The sequence below is a fragment of the Capsella rubella genome, unplaced genomic scaffold (assembly GCF_000375325.1).
Source record: "Capsella rubella cultivar Monte Gargano unplaced genomic scaffold, Caprub1_0 scaffold_7, whole genome shotgun sequence".
In the NCBI taxonomy this organism is placed as follows: domain Eukaryota; kingdom Viridiplantae; phylum Streptophyta; class Magnoliopsida; order Brassicales; family Brassicaceae; genus Capsella; species Capsella rubella.
Window position 1 is genome coordinate 5,786,176 of NW_006238917.1, and position 19,730 is coordinate 5,805,905.

General features: G+C 35.4%; 5 protein-coding genes and 1 non-coding gene across 9 annotated transcripts; 5 read left to right on the forward strand and 1 right to left on the reverse strand.

Annotated features, from left to right (window-relative positions):
• Window positions 1-64: 64 nt before the first annotated feature.
• On the forward strand, window positions 65-2,981 carry LOC17879589 (zinc finger CCCH domain-containing protein 48). Of its 2 annotated transcripts, XM_006283708.2 has the most exons (10): window positions 65-151; window positions 253-756; window positions 846-941; window positions 1,203-1,292; window positions 1,397-1,498; window positions 1,724-1,870; window positions 1,956-2,075; window positions 2,159-2,218; window positions 2,319-2,416; window positions 2,500-2,981. In XM_006283708.2, the coding sequence occupies exons 2-10, from the start codon at window positions 319-321 to the stop codon at window positions 2,642-2,644; spliced, it is 1,296 nt and encodes a 431-aa protein (XP_006283770.1). In that variant the 5' UTR covers window positions 65-151; window positions 253-318; the 3' UTR covers window positions 2,645-2,981. The 2 variants fall into 2 exon arrangements, with proteins under 2 accessions (XP_006283770.1, XP_023635451.1); XM_023779683.1 differs by lacking the exon at window positions 65-151 and having other exon boundaries at window positions 158-756.
• A 481-nt stretch (window positions 2,982-3,462) lies between these two features.
• TRNAK-CUU lies at window positions 3,463-3,535 on the forward strand. Its single transcript has one exon. It is a non-coding gene; the product is annotated as a tRNA-Lys (tRNA).
• Window positions 3,536-4,097: 562 nt separating this feature from the next.
• On the forward strand, window positions 4,098-6,276 carry LOC17877629 (nudix hydrolase 10). 2 transcript variants are annotated; one of them, XM_006284210.2, is made up of 8 exons: window positions 4,098-4,364; window positions 4,463-4,528; window positions 4,674-4,811; window positions 5,010-5,087; window positions 5,173-5,223; window positions 5,310-5,344; window positions 5,434-5,542; window positions 5,638-6,276. In XM_006284210.2, exons 1-8 carry the CDS (start codon window positions 4,194-4,196, stop codon window positions 5,836-5,838), a joined length of 849 nt encoding a protein of 282 aa, XP_006284272.1. In that variant the 5' UTR covers window positions 4,098-4,193; the 3' UTR covers window positions 5,839-6,276. The 2 variants fall into 2 exon arrangements, with proteins under 2 accessions (XP_006284272.1, XP_023634713.1); XM_023778945.1 differs by having other exon boundaries at window positions 5,025-5,087.
• Window positions 6,277-7,866: 1,590 nt separating this feature from the next.
• LOC17880853 lies at window positions 7,867-8,499 on the forward strand. Its single transcript, XM_006284724.2, has one exon. It carries the CDS (start codon window positions 8,003-8,005, stop codon window positions 8,351-8,353), a length of 351 nt encoding a protein of 116 aa, XP_006284786.1. The 5' UTR covers window positions 7,867-8,002; the 3' UTR covers window positions 8,354-8,499.
• Window positions 8,500-10,541: 2,042 nt separating this feature from the next.
• Window positions 10,542-13,618, forward strand: LOC17878088 (MADS-box protein AGL71). Its single transcript, XM_023778024.1, has 6 exons — window positions 10,542-10,723; window positions 12,169-12,315; window positions 12,413-12,512; window positions 12,760-12,801; window positions 12,899-12,949; window positions 13,481-13,618. The coding sequence occupies exons 1-6, from the start codon at window positions 10,542-10,544 to the stop codon at window positions 13,616-13,618; spliced, it is 660 nt and encodes a 219-aa protein (XP_023633792.1).
• A 498-nt stretch (window positions 13,619-14,116) lies between these two features.
• LOC17878927 lies at window positions 14,117-15,933 on the reverse strand. Of its 2 annotated transcripts, XM_006282454.2 has the most exons (4): window positions 15,711-15,933; window positions 15,527-15,618; window positions 14,697-15,452; window positions 14,117-14,583 (listed from the first exon to the last, which is right to left on the reverse strand). In XM_006282454.2, the coding sequence occupies exons 1-4, from the start codon at window positions 15,892-15,894 to the stop codon at window positions 14,311-14,313; spliced, it is 1,305 nt and encodes a 434-aa protein (XP_006282516.1). In that variant the 5' UTR covers window positions 15,895-15,933; the 3' UTR covers window positions 14,117-14,310. The 2 variants fall into 2 exon arrangements, with proteins under 2 accessions (XP_006282516.1, XP_023635264.1); XM_023779496.1 differs by having other exon boundaries at window positions 14,697-15,458; window positions 15,527-15,933.
• Between the last annotated feature and the right edge of the window lie 3,797 nt (window positions 15,934-19,730).

Sequence of the window (19,730 nt, forward strand, 5' to 3'; positions counted from 1 at the left end):
TGGAGTGATCTGATATCTCTTCCTCACTTGTGTCATCTCCATTTCAAGAAGGTCCAAAGATTAGAAAAAACCGAAGCTCCATTAAATCACTATTTTCGTCTTTCAATTTTGATTTATTTAAGAAACCTCCTTTGTGAGGAAATTCAGAGAGGTAATTTCGTTAGGGGTGTTTCGTTCTATGTTCGCGCTTGTTTTTTTACTTATGATCGGATTTGGTAATTTGAACAGTAATGATCCGTTCGACGTTTACAGGATAATCCAATTCCGAGTGTTCTGAGTCACACTTGTTGTAGTTTTAGAGATAGAGAATCCAATTCGATGGATTTAGATATGAACGGAGGAAACAAGAGAGTCTTTCAAAGACTAGGCGGCGGCTCCAATCGTCCCCCGACGGACTCGAATCAGAAAGTTTGTTTCCACTGGCGGGCTGGCCGGTGCAATCGCTACCCTTGCCCGTACCTGCATAGAGAATTGCCCGGTCCGGGTCCTGTCGCAGCTTCTTCTTCGTCTACGAATAAAAGGGTCGCTGATGAATCTGGTTTTGCGGGTCCGAGTCACCGGAGAGGGCCTGGATTCAGCGGGAGTGCTAATAACTGGGGGAGATTCGGTGGGAACAGAACTGTGACTAAGACGGAGAAACTTTGCAAGTTTTGGGTTGATGGAAATTGTCCTTACGGTGATAAATGTAGATACTTGCATTGCTGGAGTAAAGGGGATAGTTTCTCCTTGTTGACGCAGCTAGATGGTCATCAGAAGGTGTGTTCTTGTTGGAGTTCTTTATAACTGGTTCTTGTGCTTGTTGGGGGCGATGTTGATGGTGCTTTTGGTTCTGATTTCTTGAGCAGGTTGTCACTGGGATTGCTTTGCCGTCAGGGTCCGATAAGCTTTACACGGGCAGTAAAGATGAAACTGTGCGGATATGGGATTGTGCTTCTGGACAGGTTTTGATTTGCCGCTATTTGTTCATGTTGCATTTTTTATTCTTCTTTGATTATATTTCGTTCCAAAGTTCTATGGATACTTGTCATTGCTTGGTTAGGATCAGAACAAGATGTGCCATTATGGCCTATCACTCTGCAGAGCCTCCTGTTTATGTAGTTTATTATTGAACTTAAAACACTATTTATTTGATAGCATATTTGCATTTAAGGGATGCTTTCCGCAAATGTTTATTGCTATAGTATTGTTTTCCTATGATATAGTGTACAGGCGTACTCAATCTTGGAGGGGAAGTTGGCTGCATGATTAGTGAAGGCCCCTGGCTATTGGTTGGCATGCCAAATCTTGTCAAGGTAAGTTCAGAGTGTGATTTACTAGCACGGTTCCTTAAAATCTCTCCATGTATACTGAGCAAGAGCATCACTTTTGTTATCCTATTCATATTATATATATGCAGGCATGGAATATCCAAAACAATGCAGACCTGAGTCTCACTGGACCTGTTGGTCAAGTATATTCACTGGTTGTTGGTACTGATCTGTTGTTCGCTGGCACACAAGTAAATACTTCGACAGACTGTAGACCTTTTTTTATTATATCTAAGGCCTTGGAGTAGATTTGTGCTTCAGCGTCATGTTTATATTTTCACTTTCCTTTTCTTCTTGAATTATCATTACGGGTGTTTTTGCTTCTCTGGAAATACACCTCTGTTATAGAAATCTACTGATCTATTGGATTTTGGTTTAAAAAGTCTTTTTACAAGGATATATCACTCTCTGTGCAGGATGGTTCTATTTTAGTTTGGAAATACAATAGTACCACTAGCTGTTTTGATCCAGCTGCATCACTAAAAGGTCACACCCTTGCAGTTGTTTCTTTATATGTTGGAGCAAACAGACTCTATTCTGGTGCCATGGACAATTCTATAAAAGCAAGTAGTATCTATCATTCCTGAGTAAAATCTCCTATTTTGTTATCTTTTGAGCTAATTGGTCCGCCTTATTTGTTTTTAATAGGTTTGGAGCCTAGAGAATCTGCAGTGTATACAAACACTTACAGAGCATACTTCAGTAGTCATGTCTCTCATTTGCTGGGAACAATTTCTTCTGTCATGTTCATTGGACAATACTGTCAAGGTTCGTTTTCAACTCAGATTCTTTTTTTGACCTGGCTCAATTCCTAAATATGACACTGTTCCGTGTTGGTTATTTTTCTCTAGATATGGGCTGCAACTGAAGGTGGAAACTTAGAAGTGACATATACTCACAAAGAAGAATACGTACAGTTCTTTGCGTTTTTAGTGAAAAGTTTTCTACTTATCTCTCTTTTGGTTAAATTCATATGTAACTAATGAGTTCTTAATGGCTATTTGGATTTAGGGCGTGCTAGCTCTCTGTGGCGTCCATGATGCCGAAGCCAAGCCAGTATTGCTATGTTCGTGCAATGACAATTCATTGCATCTATATGACTTGCCATCGTAAGTCCTTTATATGCTGTTTGTTTCATGAGTCTACAGTTATCTTTTACTTTCAAAAGCTTAGTTCTTTGTTCTTTTGTAAGGTTTACGGGAAGGGGCAAAATTTTGGCAAAGCAAGAGATTCGGTCGATCCAGATAGGTCCCGGGGGCATATTTTTCACCGGTGATGGAAGTGGTCAAGTTAAAGTATGGAAGTGGTCGACGGAACCAACTGCGATCATGTCTTGAGACTCCAAAAAAGATCCCTAGTTCCTCACCTTTGTCAATATCTCTTCTCGTCTGAGTGTCAAGGGCTCTTGTTTGTTTTGTTCTACTGAGAGATTGTTAGTAGCATCAAGGTATCTGTCAGACTGTCACTGCAGGGAAGACAGACGGCCACGAGAAGATTGTGAACCACTGATTGTCTCAACTATTATATTAGTTTGATGTCCGAGCAGAGCCATGATCTAATCAGTTCTTAGGCATAAGAAGTTTTGTCCCTCATTGGTCAACACTCGTGTCTTGTAATGTATGGCATATATATTTATGGTGATGTTTCAGAGTAATAAAAGAGTTTTATCATGAAGAGAGTTCCATACTGTATCGTCGGAGTTAAATGTGCAGGAGAATGTCCGCAATGATGTATTAACAGAGTTTCCAAACAAGCTTGATAGCATCACTTCCACGAGCTTTGGGTTTTCCCACTTCCTGTTGAGAGAAACCGAAACTGTAGGTATTGAGCGGCTTCATATCGATCTTATGCCAAGTGTTCTTGTAGCTGCTAGGTACCGATCGAAACAGGCATAGAGAGGCTGGCCTTTCATTTGTTTGTCAATAATTGGCTGTATAATTTAATCGGAAGCTCTTGATCTAATAAGTTGAGAGGTTGAGCAAAAAATATTTGCAGGTTTATAAATGTCTGTCACAAAATTGTTGAGATAGATATATGACCAGTGGTACTGGTACATATAATGATGGCTAGTCTCCAAAAGATCCGCTGAATAGATAAAGTGATCAACCTCGAATGAAAATGTAATATTAATATAAACTGCTAGTCAGAACACAAAGCCCGTCTAGCTCAGTTGGTAGAGCGCAAGGCTCTTAACCTTGTGGTCGTGGGTTCGAGCCCCACGGTGGGCGATGTTGATTTGTTTTTTTACTCTTTATCCCTCTCTGTAATAATGGCCTTTTTGCATCTCTCCACTGGTTTCATCTTTCATGTCACACACAAGTCAACAAATGACATATTATGATTCTGTTTAACCGATTCTCTTATGAGTAGTTGAGTATGCTATCTCGGAATAGGTGTTTTTTTTTTTTTTTTCTGTTTTCATTTTGGATTTACGATTAACTCCTTTGATGTTTTGTTGGTGTTGGGTTTTTCTACTACTTGTATTCTTCGTAGTTTTTGTCAAAATTTCGATAATGGTATAAATACTTCATATTGATACCAAAAAAAAAAAATTGAAAATTACTGTAGACCATACGTATGCATATATTTGTTTTTGCATTCAAGGTGACGTGTGGGACTGCGTCACTCCACCGAAGAAGCGCGTCGGGTTAATGTGATTATGTGAAGGCCATTATAAATTTATGCTTATGATTTATGACCCACCCCACTACATTTAGTAAATATATAATTCTAAACGTACTTATATAAGCACTTGACTTTCACCATTACGGCCTCGTGATTGTTCTCATTTTGAAATCATTGTTTTGGTGAAACCACACTCTCCTTTCTCTCTCTCTATCTTGATCTCTTTTGGTTGAACTACTAAGAATCACACCAATTTGAAGCATGTCAGACCAAGAGGCTCCTCTGGTTAATGGAGTAGAACACATGACGTGTGAGGCACTTCCGTTTGTGGATGATGACTATGGAGGTGTGATTGTGGAGATGAAAACTCCTATGGATCCTAAGTCATTCGTTGCAGCGCTTAAATACTCATTCGCGCAGTGGCGTTTACAGGTTTGTGCTGGTGCGATCACATGCATATATCTTTCAGAATGTTTCTTTTTCTTCTTGAGTGAGCGTTGATTCTGTAGAACTGTTCTTTTCTTGATCAGGGTAAAAAGGGAGTCTGGTTAAACTTGCCTATCTCACACGTAAACCTTGTTGAACCCGCGGTTAAGGTCTGATGCCCTAAGTCTTGCATATTAAGTCACTTTATGTTAGATGTTCTAAGGATTCTCGTTACCAATTAGTTTGGAGATGGAACTCGAGAGAGAGCGTGTTGTGTTGGTTCTTGAGTTTGTGGTGCGATGATAATTTGTGCAGGAAGGCTTCCGGTACCACCATGCTGAGCCGACTTACCTGATGCTAGTTTACTGGATTCCCGAAGCCGAGAGTACTATCCCTTTGAATGCTTCTCATCGTGTTTGTGTTGGTGCTGTTGTCTTGAACCATAACAAGGAGGTATACTTAAGACACGATTATTTTTACTTACGTTTCAAAGTTATATATAATATACTAATTAATCATCATCGGATACAAACTTAAAACGTAAAGAAACAATTAGCATACAAACAAAGAGACGTGTGGTATAAGTATTTACGTCCATGGTGTTCCAAAACTAATTAAGTGTGTTGCATCGTAAATTGAAACTAGAAGCAGATTCTTGTTGTGCAGGAAAAATACGGTACGTTACGCGGAACAGGTGTCTGGAAGATCCCAACAGGAGTTGTTGATGAGGTGTTCATTTCAGTTCTTTTTGTATATGTTTTTGAAGATTTTATTTTCACCTATCCGTTTTTTTATTTTTATTTTTTGCGTATAGGGTGAGGATATTTTTGCGGCAGCCATTAGAGAAGTGAAAGAAGAAACAGGGGTAAGCAGATTCATACATCTTAATGATATGTGAATGTGTAATCATATAATTAAAAGACATGATGTTTCAATCTATTGATCTTTCAGATCGACACAGAGTTTTTGGAAATTCTAGCTTTCTGGTACGTATTATCACATCCTCTCTGCTTCATTGATTCTTGATACTACATTACTTGCACAAGTTATAATATTTTTAGCCTTGTGGTTGCAGTCAAACCCATGAGTCATTTTTTGCCAAATCAGATTTATTCTTCGTTTGTCTCTTGCGACCTACCTCCTTCGATATTCAAAAGCAAGATTTAGAGATAGAAGCAGCTCAAGTTAAAACAACCGCTACTTCTTACTCTGAATCTAAAACATTTTTTTTTTGTTGCAATCTTTCCCAGTTCTTGTTTTTTTTCTTGAATGTGCGCAGTGGATGCGGTTCGAGGACTCTGCCTGTCAGCCTATCACACACAAGAACGATTTCTTCAAAGCAATTCACCGCATTTGCTCAATGAAAATGGAAAAGAGCTACACTGGTTTTTCCACAAAACCTATTACAACTTTCATTGACGACAAGTTAGGTTATCTCTACTGGAATAAACAAGAAGAAATGAACAATTCTATTTCTTAATTGAACTCCCTATCAAGATTATACAAGTTCAAACATCGTCATGACTAAGAGATAATCTTCTGAGCCAAAAGAAATGCATGAGGTTCAGATTTGGTACTCTAAAAGAGATGCTGAATTCTTCTTCTCCAACAAACAAAAACAGTAAAACACACAGAGTAAGAAGAGATGGGGCTAAATCCACTAAACAATAAGTAAATAAATACTAAATCTATTTGAATATAAGTATTTGATTGTACTCAAATGAATCATTATTGTCTCTCTATATGACTCCTTCATCCATTTTTCCTTAATGTTAGATACTCTCAACTCTTCGAATGCTGATGTATCCGGCCAGAAATATGACTGGCATCTATTTTACTTGTTTTGAGTACATTCATTTTTATTATTCCAGTATTATCAATTTTTTTCTTTCTTTCTAACAACTGGAAATTTGATGTTGATGTGCCTTGTCTTCCAGTTTTGAACTAAATTTTTTCGTGGAAATAGTTGATATATTGTCAAAAAGAAACAGATATGTAAAAAAAAATTAACGACAAAAGTGATAATTCTACTATCTATTTATTGTAACAAAGAATTTTGTAAATTATAATTACACAAATTAAATATAAACCATCTAAAGCCTTAAGGCTAGCAATTTAAATACATATATAGCATATAAAACATAAGTCTATATATATGTCTCAACAATATAATACAAGGTTCATAAAATCGCAAATCGAAATTTAGATTGATTCCAAAATTCATAGAAAATCAAGATTTTGTGAAAATAAAATAGATAAGACATTAATTGTGGCAAAGAAAATGCAAATATATAGGATCGACTCATCGACATAACGAATCATCAACCACCATAACACCATATACTGTCCCAACCATATTTAGTTCCTATCGTCCCTTATTTCAGTTATATCCAATGAGATAGAGAAAGTGGTCTGAATTTCTTGTTTTTCTTATTACGCATATGGTGTTTTTATTTGTCAATGTCATATGTCGGCCGACCCATTAAGCCAAAATAGAAAATAATATTTCTTGTATATTTTTGTTGTTTTCCTTTCATAGAGATTTCAGTTTTTTGTTTTTTCAGTAGAAAGAAATTTCCAGAAGTCACAAGCACAAAAAACCTTAGGGAACTTATACGGCGCCAGTTACACGAGCAAGAGGCCGATGAACCCCACATCCTACGTGTGTTTGCTGTGTCAATTCATTCATTCATACTATACTCATTATTACTTCTGAATGATATACTAAAGAATATATGTATAACCGAAAGTATCTCCACACTGCCGACCTCCTAGAGAATGTTTTCTTTTATATAATTTTCTTGAGAAGAGACTAATCTTGTATATATATTTTTCTTCTTAATTCTCCTAAGACAACATTATATATATATTTTTTATTAATACAAAAAGAACTCTTGAAAATTTGTAACAAATTGTGACTTATGAGGGATTTTATTTAGATCAGTTTTCTTCATTTTTTTTCTTTGATTCGAATTCAGTTTTTATCCGGATTATATCGGTTTATCAAAATTTAACACCCTTAAGCAAAAATTTGTAACATAGGTTCATTGTATTTTGTTGATATGCAGTCTAGTCTTTTGCTTTGTTTTGTCTGCTGTTAATTTTCACAAAAAGTACAATAACAAAGATTCATTGTTACAAATATATGTCTTTTATAATTTCAGAAAGATACAAGACATGCAAACAGTCAAAACCAATTATTTTCATGAGTCATCAAATATGAGAAAATATCATTTTCGGAAGCCAGATTAAATGTTAAGATGCACACAATCGATCGAGTTTATTTTAGATCTAACGGTCCATTTCTCAACACGAGACGAATCAAAAAGTTATATTTTAAAATAACATACATGTTCTTATTTATTATATAAACTGACCAAAATGGGGGAATTAATTTAATTGACGATCGAGTGGTGGTGATAGTGATGGCTTATTAGTACTACGTACACCACGTTCTCTATATATAAACACAAGCCTCACGCTTGAGAAAGAACAAAACACATTTCTTTGTGTGTGTGTAGCCTTCACAAAATATCTCTCTCTCGTTACATAAACACAAGCCTCACGTCTGATTATAAAGAACAAATACACATTTGTTTGTTTTGCCATCACAACTTATCTCTCTCTTTCTGTCTCCGTCAGTCATGATGAGAGTTACGGTGTCGAGGCCACATACAGTCGCGTGTTACTGTCTGGTGGCGCTGCTGGTCCTAACACTGGCCGGTTCGGTTAAAAACAGCCACGGAGGAGGAAGCGGAGATAGTTTCCGGACGGCGGCGGCGGCGAGGGAAAGAAACTTTGAGGTATGGAGAGGGAAGCAAATGATGGAGAGGCCATGTGAGGAGTTATACGTAGTAGGTGAAGGTGATACGCTTCACAGCATCAGCGAAAAGTGCGGCGACCCGTTTATCGTGGAGCGTAACCCGCATATCCATGACCCGGATGATGTCTTCCCAGGTCTCCTCATTAAACTCCACATTAACCTCCCTGAATAACAAGTTCCATACGACGCCGTTTCTGTGTACATTATGATTACAAGACATATATAATATACATGTATCTTCCCTTTCATTTTCTACATTTTCTATTTCTATTAGCTTTTCCTTGTTTGGTTTTTGAATGAGTGAGCAACTTTTTGTTACTGAAATGTTTGGTACAAACAAACAAAGACCGATACGTATCCATTGGGACAACTACACTCACTCTTGGACTTGTTCTTGTCATAAACGGATAAAAGTCGAAGAATTTGAAAAATAAAAAACAGAGTACGTACTACGCACCGTAATTCAAAAAACAGAGTCAGACAAAGGCAACTGAAAACAGAGCCAACAACTATAAAACCAACCGTCGCCTCAGCATGGTAAGACTGCAAATGACCAACTACAGACCAACTGACCAAGTGACGCTTATAGCAATATCCCCTAGCAAGTGAATTTGATTTGCTCGATACAAGCACAAAATAAAAGCACCGACCTAACAAAGGAACAAGCCTGGATGTTTTCTATAGATGCATTCGATATTTTAGCCACCCCCAAGGACGTGATAAGGCATAGCCCAAAGATTATTGTGTAACGTTGTTTCTATCTGATTATAATGATTGAAGATAATTATATGTAAGGGTGATTAGACCACCTCCAATGGGTGTATGTTAATAAAGTTTTTTAGTAATTTTTTAGTTATAAATTGTGTACTTTTTGAAAATTAAAAGTTTTTAAAGATAATTAAAATTATTCATCTCCAATGGTAAAACTCTTAATAGAAGTTCTTAAAAAAAAATTTGAAAACTTAAATTTTATAAAACATGAAAATTATTACAAACACATGATATTAAAACATAATAAAAAAAATATTTAAAAACTTCATTTGGTAAATTAATAGAACTGACTTCTCTTGTAGTGACACATGTACTTAACAAATTGTCTAAAAACTTCTTCTATAAGAGATATCTCTTAGTTTATTATTGGTTAATGATTTAATTTTTTCCCTTTTATTTCTAAGATACTAGTTATGAGACCTGCATTGGACATGCCCTTAGTATGGTGTGGGACTGTGGGTAGTTTTTGTGTGTGTGTGTGTGTGTGTGTTGGCAGCGATATGATGTGGCATATGCTGCTATGTGAGACTCTTAAAAAAATGGTCCTGGAAAAGAAAAGCCTAACGAGATGATGTCCATTGCGAACCGGATTTGTTTGAGATATCATACTTAAATTATAGACAACATAATCATTGTTGACCAAAAAAAAAAAAAAAAAAAAAAAGACAACATAATCATATATATATGTAAAACGCATAACATATGATTTGAAAATATGAATAAATGTCAATTAAATATGAATTGAAGCAATCGGAAATATATACCGTAGTTTTCTGGTAGTTTTATTTTAAAGGTTTCAAAATCTGCTTTTCAAAAGTTTTTGTTGATTGAAAGGAAAAACCTGATTGACATTGACTTTAAATTGTATGATACTATAACAGTCCTCAGGCCCATTTGATTTGTTGAAGTAGAATATTATTTAAATTGGAATCCCGTTGAATTTGATAATAGAGTAATTTACATTTACTTTATTTCTCTCCCTCTAGTAATCCCATTAAAAATTAATTAATCAGAAGCTTAACTAAATTTTTTTCCCCTTCCTTAGACTAATTAAAATCATATAGAGAGCGAGAGAGAGAGAGAGAAAAAAAAGAAGAAGAGCAAGACTAATGAAAGTAATTAGGGTTTGTGTCACCTGCTGCATAAGGAAAGGTAGACGAAAGAGTCACTAAATCATCGAGGGATCTAGTTTGCGACCCATTCATTTTTCATTGTCTCTCTTTCCAACATTTTTATTGTTTGCTTTTTTTCCCCTTTCTTTTCTTTTCATGTGAAAAATTGTGTTATTACATATTTTCTTGGTCGGATTGTTTTGGTCTTAATTGGAGGCCTTTGAAACAAATCTTGGCAGATTTAGGAAAAGGGTTTTAATTAGTGGGGTTTCTTTTTCTTTCTCTCAGATTTTTCCAAAATTTTCTGAGGAAGTTATCACCTTGACTTTTGGGTTTAGAGCTGATCTACTCTTTAAATCTCCCTCCTGTTTTCAAGAAACCAATTGAGATCCAAGTGAGTTCGTTTTCATCTGTCTAAAAGAAAATTATATTTTTCAGCTTTAGGGTTTACATTAATTAATCTTGGCAGGAAGATCCATGGTGAGAGGAAAGATCGAAATCAAAAGAATCGAGAACGTGACCAGCAGACAAGTCACGTTCTCCAAGCGTAGGAAAGGTCTCTTGAAGAAAGCTCACGAGCTTTCAATTCTGTGCGATGCTCAAGTCGCCGCCATTGTCTTTTCTCAGAATGGAAGACTATATGATTTCGCTAGCTCTGAGTAAGCCACTATTTCATTTTTTAAAATCTTTTAATCCAATACTCATTCTTATATATACGATCATTTATAATATGCTCCATATATCTTTGAATCTTTTGCTCTTGCATACTTTGCTAACGGTTAAAACTTGCATATATATGAAATTGCTCCATATAGATTTCTGATCTCTCTTTTTTTTTCTCCAAATCGTACTAGATCATTTCTATATATTTTGCAGCACTGAATTTGGTTTTTCCAAAATATGCTCTTTCTTGTAAGTTGATTTTTTTGGCCATATAGCTATTTTGTAGTACCACGGATTTTTATTTAAAGAATTAGAACCTTATCAAATTAATTGACTAAAATGTGTTTGTTAAGTTAATAAAGTTCTTCTTCAAGCACGAGCAAGTGATTTAGGGTTTTCCCAAAAAGCGCTCTTGAACTTTGAACCTAGTATGCCTTGGAACTCATGCTGAAACCACTTGACATGTTATTATAACTACGAAAAAACCTCAGTGATCATGTCATAAAAATAAACACTTTAGGAGTACAATTGGACAGTTTTAAGAAAAGGAAAACACCTTAGGAGTACAATTGATGTATTGAGACAAGACCTTGTGGCTTTGTGTCAGGGTCTCAAGCTTTACCCCTAGATAGTTTTCAGGACTCTTGAGTGTGTGTTGATGGATTTAGAGGCAAATGAATTTCTTACACCAAATCCAAAGATCTTAAATCGTCAATATATGATGATATATGATGCTACAGAGACCAAGTGTGCAACTAATGATATCAAACCCACCATTGCTCATCATGTAACATCATATAATATACTCACTTGGTTAACTAATGGCTTCTTCCCCTATCTCAAACGTTCGTTTCATTACCTAAGTATTTTAGTGAATTTATGGTAGAACATTCGGTTTCATTAATAATTTAAAGCGTACCAATAGATTAGTTTTGACCACTTAAACCAGACTGTTATTACTATAGTTATAGGCGTTTGTACATCATATAGCATAAAATGGAATGCTTTTGCTATTGAGTTAATTTGGACTGTTCTAACAAATAGGTCATGCTATAACTATCATTGATTACAATAAATCAAGTCACACAAATTAAAAGATATATATTTGCATGTTAAGATCTCTCATATCGTATGTTTAACAATTACTATCAGTTAGGTTTAAAAACTTAAACAAAAAAAAAACTTAATTAAGATGTACATCATCTGATCCCACCTTGGAAACTTTTGAGTTCTCATCACAATATTAGTCGTGCATCAGATCGGTCAAACGTGCCTAATTTAGTTTATGTATGCACAAATATGCATATAAAAAAATTTGCACATATGTGAATGTTAATGTTGATTATGATAACACTTTCAGAAATTGATATATATGCTATAATAAATTATATATATATATACACTAATAAATGATGAAGATATTCTTGAAAATTGTACTCAGCATGACGAAGATAATGGAACGATATGAGATATATAGGAGAGAGTCTTTTGCGGCAGAGAGACTCCAAAAAGAGCAATATGTGCAGGAGCTCAAGAGGGAAATGGCAATCATGGTGAACAAAATCGATCATCTACAACTTCATTGCCGGTATTTTGTGTGACTTTTTAAAAATCTACTGCATATGTTATCTTGATATGCAACATATATATGACTGTATATGCACACCGGCCGAAACCATCTTAAGGAGGGTGATGGGGCAAGATTTGGATTCGTGTTCGGTGGAGGAACTCAAGGAGCTAACTATCCAAATTGAGAAAAGCCTTACTATTGTCAGATCAAGAAAGGTACAATTAAACAGATGATTGATAACGAGGATAAAGAAAACTTTATCCTCATTACAATCTCTATTATATATGTTTACATAATGCGTTGAACAATAGTGGTCCTATACTTGGGATTTTCTAAAAGGATTTGTCTTATTGTGAAAATTTTAAATCGAAATGATTAGCTATCCAACCAGCCAACCACAATGTAATTTCGTTTTGTGCCTTGTGTATTTGCTAAATCCGGATTCAATGCATGATTTGGCAGGCTAAGTTAAATGAAGATAAGATAGAGAAACTAAGAGCTGAGGTACTAGTAATTAGTTTTATTATTAGAATTGAAGGGCTGAGGTATGGACTTTTTTACGTCATTTCCCTTGTAAATTTTGTTCATTTTACTCCATTAGATTGCAGGAGGGAAAGGTGTCTTGAACGAGAGAAGTAAGCTGCATCAAATGGTACACACATATATATAATCTGTGGCATGCATATATCAATTATTGAACAAGCATACACTTTTTAAGTTGTTGAATTGTAGTGTACACTCTTTATTTTCATTAAAACAAGTAGAGATAATTCATATAATTTAGGCCTACTGAATATTTTGTGTCCTAGAATTTCTCCCTTTTATATTACTTTCGTACAGTAATTGTTTCTCTTAGTTTAGAGGGAGCCAAAGAGTGATAAGAGAAAAAAAAGGTTTATAGGAGCTCCAAATTTAACTGCACTAAAATCAGGGCAAGCGAAAGAAAATAGATGTGACTCTCCTGCCGAGGATGAACCACTATAAATCGTATGTATTGAATTTTTGTTGGGTTTAGGATCTAATTCATGTACATTACTATATCATATTTTTAGATAATAGATGTATCGGCTAGGATTTGCACTACATGGACAAAAACATCAAAAACTTTTTTGTTTCCGTCTCTTATTGTTTCTCTTCTTCTCCCATGTATCGAATTTAGGAAAAATAATTTGTGACATTTCAGTTCGAAGAAAAGCCCTTGTGGATGCAGCCGAGAAACGTTCAAGAGAGTGATCACAAGAGTGCAGCGTCTTGTGGTAGTGGAAACATGGACATATCTGATGTCAAAACTGATTTGTTCATTGGATTGCCTGAAAGCTGACGAGTGCTATGATTTATCCAAGTGTGTATATTAATAATTACTACTTCAGAATGTTTTTAATTCGATTTCTATATCTATGCGTAAATTTCTAGAATAAAATTAGTGTATAAAAGATTTCTCAACTATATGTCTCTCTTTTTTTTCTTCCTCTTAAAGCTGTGTTTTTTTTTTTAACCTTGGTGGAACGTTTTGAGATTTGTTAATAATCATAATAATGTTATAGTCAAACTTTATAACATTATTGTCGATATCATAGTTTTATATAACTCCACAGACCAAGAAGTTTTGCGTACGAATGTACGATTGAGCCATTAACTCCATACATTTAATAGTTTTGACCGCTAAATAGTTCACACCTTCATAAATGACCATAAACTTGGTTATTCTATTAATTATGAATTGGATTCAAAATTGACTTCAGCAGCTGGAATCAAAAGATAGAGAGATAACACTTTCTGGGATAACAGTTTTATATGAAAATTCGAATTATGGATTTGGTTACAACAATTAAACTTAACTAAATCCTTCGATATTTTAACTAGGGTACATGCATGTATTAGTAATGGAGCGAGATGTAAAACGCACATTGCTTTGAATCCCTCTCCCTAGACGTGTTAAAACGCAGACGTTGTGTTATTATCGGTGTTAATCCGCACATCTAATAGCGTTTGCGCTTGCGTTTGCGTTTGCGTTTAAACCCGCAACGACAACGTTTCCACCGTTTCATGCACGAGGCCGTATACGATATGCCGCTCAATCTCTGCGACGACCCTTTCCTCTTCCTCTTCAAGTTTCTTGGTCTCCGCAACGGTGCCTCTTGCGTTCGCTAAGTAGGCAGAAATGGTGGTCGAGTCGTAAAAATTGGATCTTGGCGGTTCTCGAGGAACCTTCCTCTCGAGTTTGTACATCTGAACAGAGCATATCGTCGCATCTGCCTTCCGCTCTGGTTCTGCGGCTCTTTTTATCTGCAAGATATTAATAAAAAAATCAGTTAGTAAGAATGCCTATCAAGTGTTTGTGTTATTGCCTCAATGAGACTAACTAAAACATACCGTAGAAAAGTTTACAAAGTGTTTACCTGTTTCCGAGGATGTTCTGTGGCAGAGAAAGCTGATGATGCTACGGAGATGTTGACACTAGTTTCATTTGAATTTGAGATTTTCTTGCATTTCTGCTTCTCTAAAGGATCACTGCTATCAGACTTCACGTATGTTGCCTTTCTCTGCTTATTTCGAGTTTTGGGTGTTGGATGAGGAGAGCATTTTGATTCGTTTACTCCTTTTGAAAGGGTCACCTTTGTTGGTTGCTGAGAGATGTGATATTTTCTTATCACCAATGTGGGATTAGTGCTTGCTTTGTTCTCTTTCTGTGAACACCTGCTATGCTCAATCTTGTCTTGTGCTGCTCCTGCACTTGTATTCTCAAGCACATTTGTTATATCCATACCAAATTTTCTGGTGGTGGCACTCTCTTTTATCTGCTTCCCATTTTGTCTGGGACTTGGACTTGCATCTTGTTTCAACTCTTTCAACCTCCAACGGGCAGACTCTTCTTGCTTATTCTCTCTGTTTAGCTGAAGAGAGAGGCGACGATTGTCGGAATCAGAGGAGATTCTAGGGCTCACAGGTAACGATCTTGTCCCTGAGCCATTCCTGGAGGGTCTATGTGTTCTTACTCCAATCCTTGGTGATCTCTTAAGGTCTAAGTTGTCCGGGAGAAGATCAAGACCCATGAGTCTAGCCACCACGTTTGGTGTCTTGGTGCGAGGTGAGTTGCAGTAACTAGAGGATCTATCAACGAGAAGTGCTCTAAGTGTTGACTCTTTCCCGCCCACCTGCATCTGAATTCTCAGTTGGTTCCATCAATCAAGTCACTTCAAATGTAATGAACTCATCAGTGTTGACTTACATGGATGTTCAAGACTTCTTTTTCCAGCTTGTAGTTTCTTGATAATGGAGACTCCTCTGTTAAATCCAAGCTGTTTCGTGGCGCCACCAATCCTGAAAGTTTCAGTAACATAACATTCATATCTGTTAGCGAACTGTCTTGCAGAAAACTCCCAGCTCCTTTATCTATAGAGAAGGGAAAGTACCTTTAGGATTTCTGGAAGGAGAATCAATACTAGATTGGTGGTGATGGTCACGTGAAGGAAGGTAAAAATGGTGGAAATGAAAAAAGTGGTAAAGAGCAGCGATGCAGCCACTAGCTTCATAGGGTTTTTTCTTGCTTTTAGAGGAACAAATGGATCTTCCTCCGTTGTCCCATTCTCTTGCCATTTCTGTTAAGACAAATGAAGCTTGTCTTTTAGTCTTCTTTTGTTATCTCACCTCTAACGTATAATGGCAAGTGGAAGGTGAAAAATGCATGGACTGACAAAAGAAGAAAAAAGAGGTTGTATAACAAAATCTTTTTTCAGTTTGCACCAGCTAAAATCCAAATTTTGTATCTTTATTTAGATCTCATGTATTTGGTTCCTGACCCGATAGAGCTATCATCAGAAGCAATGCTGCAACTTTTATTTCCATATTGCATTGGTAACCGAGCAGAGGGTAGTGACAGACAAATAATTTGAAAACGTGACAGTAATAATTTAAGTGTATAAACTGTACTATGTAGTGAATTAATGCAAGGTGAGATGATGATGATGGTATATATTAAGCCACGCAATCTATTTGAGAACAGACAGCTTGAGTATTACAGTATGATTCCAACCATGCACACTTCATGTATCTTTTGGGGCTTTCAAGTTTTTGAACTTCACAAATCTAAGAGAAGGCAAGGTTGTCTAGATTTTTACAAACTAGAAGAATATTCTTACAATTTGGTGGGTACGTAACCTTTTGTTTCTTAGGTAGTTAATAGCTTGGCGCACATGTTTAATGCAGAGATCTCTTCCATGTCATTGCATTTACTAGGACTTGTCTTGTCTCACTATTATTTGCTCAATTTCAAATTTCAACCAATTTTTTAGTTCAATCGATCGGCTTAACATTTTCCCTTTACGTAACTAATTACATGCATTTCTAGAATGTTTTTTTTTTAATATAGATTGATGCAGGAATCTCATCTTCGATCTCAGACTAGTTCACATGATTTGTAGCCAATGTATGAACTCTATAGTGGCCAAAGAGAGAAAGCGTCTAGCAGAGAAATGAACTATGGTCTGGAGTCTGGATGTTTAATGGGCTGTTGGTTTACTGTAATTTGGTGGGCTTAGAAAATGAAAAGCCCATAAGGAACTGAATGAAGAACTCCCGTAGCTCAAACTCATTACTATGGTCGTTTTGGTCGATTTCTCTCTAAACCAGAGGAAGATGTTTTGGTCGTACTCTATCCATTGCTATGTTGATTACGTACGATAATACAAAGTTTCGCTATTCCCCCTACAACTTGTGAACTCCTTTTTGGTTGAGTGATATGCTTCTTCTAGAATCAGACATTTATCCGCATTTACTTGATTATACCTTTAGTCGGTTTAGTGTAAACTTTACTAAACCATTAGAAATTTTTATGGGGAAAAAAAGGACATACAGCAGTTTCTTCTGATTTCAACATTAATTGGGCCTCGCTTGTGGCCTAGCTGACTGAAACAGTTAATATATGAATTATTATTGTTTGAATGGTTCTCAACTCAACAGAGGAGGGTCCTGACTTATTTAAGCACCAGCGTCTCGTCCCGTCGCCCGTACTATAAGAATCTTCTATCTTCTCATTCGTCGGATTATTTTCCCATGCGCTTCGAATTGACAAGGACCAATTCTGTTCATATCTTTCCAAAAATCATCTTAACTCGTTTCAAGGAACTAACTTTTTTTTTTTTCTTTCCCAGTCACCACTTCAGAAGTAATCAAAAGCCATTGAGAAACCAAGGCGATGTGATACAGTATTAGTTGTTAGGCCAAGATCTAGGTGAAGAAATATTGTACTCCTCTGACCCTTATAGTTTGATTCCAACTGCGACCTAAATCGTTTCGTTTGGACTACTTGGGACGTACGTGTGAATTCTTTTCTACATCTCTTGGACTAAGTATTGCTAGCTACTTGGTGCTGATGAGCTATCCGAACCAGAAGATCCAACCAAATTAGGACTTCACATGAAAATAGTCCTTGTAGACTAAAAATGGGTTTGATGGAGAAGGTGAACTATGCATGCCAACTGCCAAGAAACGAATGGTTGTTTGTTACAATCATAGGGTCACACACTTTTTACTCTTATACGTAAATGCTTTGCAGCTATTGTACAACACGGTATACCTTATCGTTTTCTACTGCTTGTTATTGGAGTCCACCACACTCATGAACTTTTAACTTTGTCCCTATTAGCTTGTCCTTTCTTACTATATTGGTTGGTGTTAATATAATTTCCTCGTACGAGACCAAGTGAATATTAAGTATATATATCATGTACGGACGAGCTTTCGTTGGATCTTTTTGACTGACTAGTTTCCATGATAGAAACCATCCCCCCAATAGCATTCCACAGACCACTCCCTATGGTACAAGTAAGACATCCGTTATAACCTATACACACATTTCGTTTCCATTGTCTTTTTCTTCCGCGAATCTAGAAAGTGAATAATCAAGAGACAACCTAGAATCCCCATTTCAAGGTTTCATTACTTTTCTTGATTTCCTTAAGAATCCAATAATTATATAATTACCGACCAAGACTTTGTGCAGTACCACTCACTCGCCATGCATACCTTGCAAACTTACACAACACTAGGCATAACTAGAACAAATTGACAAATTTTGTGGTTTGGATTTTAAAAAACCCAAATATTTTAAAGAATCAATAACGCGAGAAATTCCAGTAAATATAAAAGGAAAAAAAAAAAACACAATTATATAATTTTTCGGTAACTTGCATTAAAAACTTTGTTTTACATTTTATAACTAAAACACCCAAAAACTTTTTAAAAATAACCTAAAAGATTTGATATCGCCTTCCAACTTCGTTTTGTAGATCCCAAGTCCTTCAGTCCTAACCATAAATGTTTTATTTTGTTGTCTTCTTTTATTGCACTAGAAAATGAAACTTCAGTTAAGTTCATCAATATCATCACAATAACCATGTCACTAGCTCTGTACAGGGCCGGTCCTAGCCGATAGGTGGCTTAAAGCATATTAGAAAAATGTGGCTTTCTTATATAAATGTACTAGCAGTTGACCCGCGCTGCGCGCGGGAGATTTATATATATTTTTAAAATTTTTTATTCATATTGTGATATTTTATTTATTTTTAATTGATTTTCAAAACATATTATTGTTATTTTCTCTTGAATTATTATCTTTCAATATTTAAATTTGGATTAAAATCATTTTCTTTTTCATCATGTTATAAACTAATATTTCACTTTCAATTTTTTCCCCTTTAACATTTTATATGTACAATTACATAAATGTTGTTTTTATTCTACCATAAATTGAAAATTTACTTACATTCTTAAAGTCAGTAACACATTTAAAATTTTAAACTATGATCAATTTAAAATGAAAGTTGAATTATATTATTACCACTAACTAATATAAAATGAAAGTATTTCTTATTTAACATTTCATTTATTTACACAATTTATTTTTATTTATATAAATTTTCTATTAATTAAATAAGTAGTATAAATATGCACTAAATGAATGTTTTAAATTTATTTTAATGTAGAAAAAATGTTGTTTATGTGGATGCTTAGGTGGAATCATGAGAAGAGAGAAAAAGTTAACTTTATATATATAGATTGATGATAAAAAATTAATATTAAAATATCCGAAAAGTACTAAAATTTTAAATATAATTGATGCAGAAAGTCATTAATGGCACTAGCAAGATTGGAAACCTCATCCAAACCACTGAACCAACAACTAATTCTTGAATAATAACCTTAAAATTTATATATATTATGTGGCATAAAACCCCTGCTTTAGTTGATAAACCCCTGGCTCTGTAGCACAGTCTTGTTAATTGTGATAGTTTTTTTCATCTCGCACGAACTATTCTATTGAGTTTACAATGGAGTTAATGAATTTGGAATTGAGAATTTCCAAAAAAAAAAAAAACGAACGCTAAGAAAATACAAAGAATTTAGTTTTGGTTATAACAAAAGGAAACGTTAAT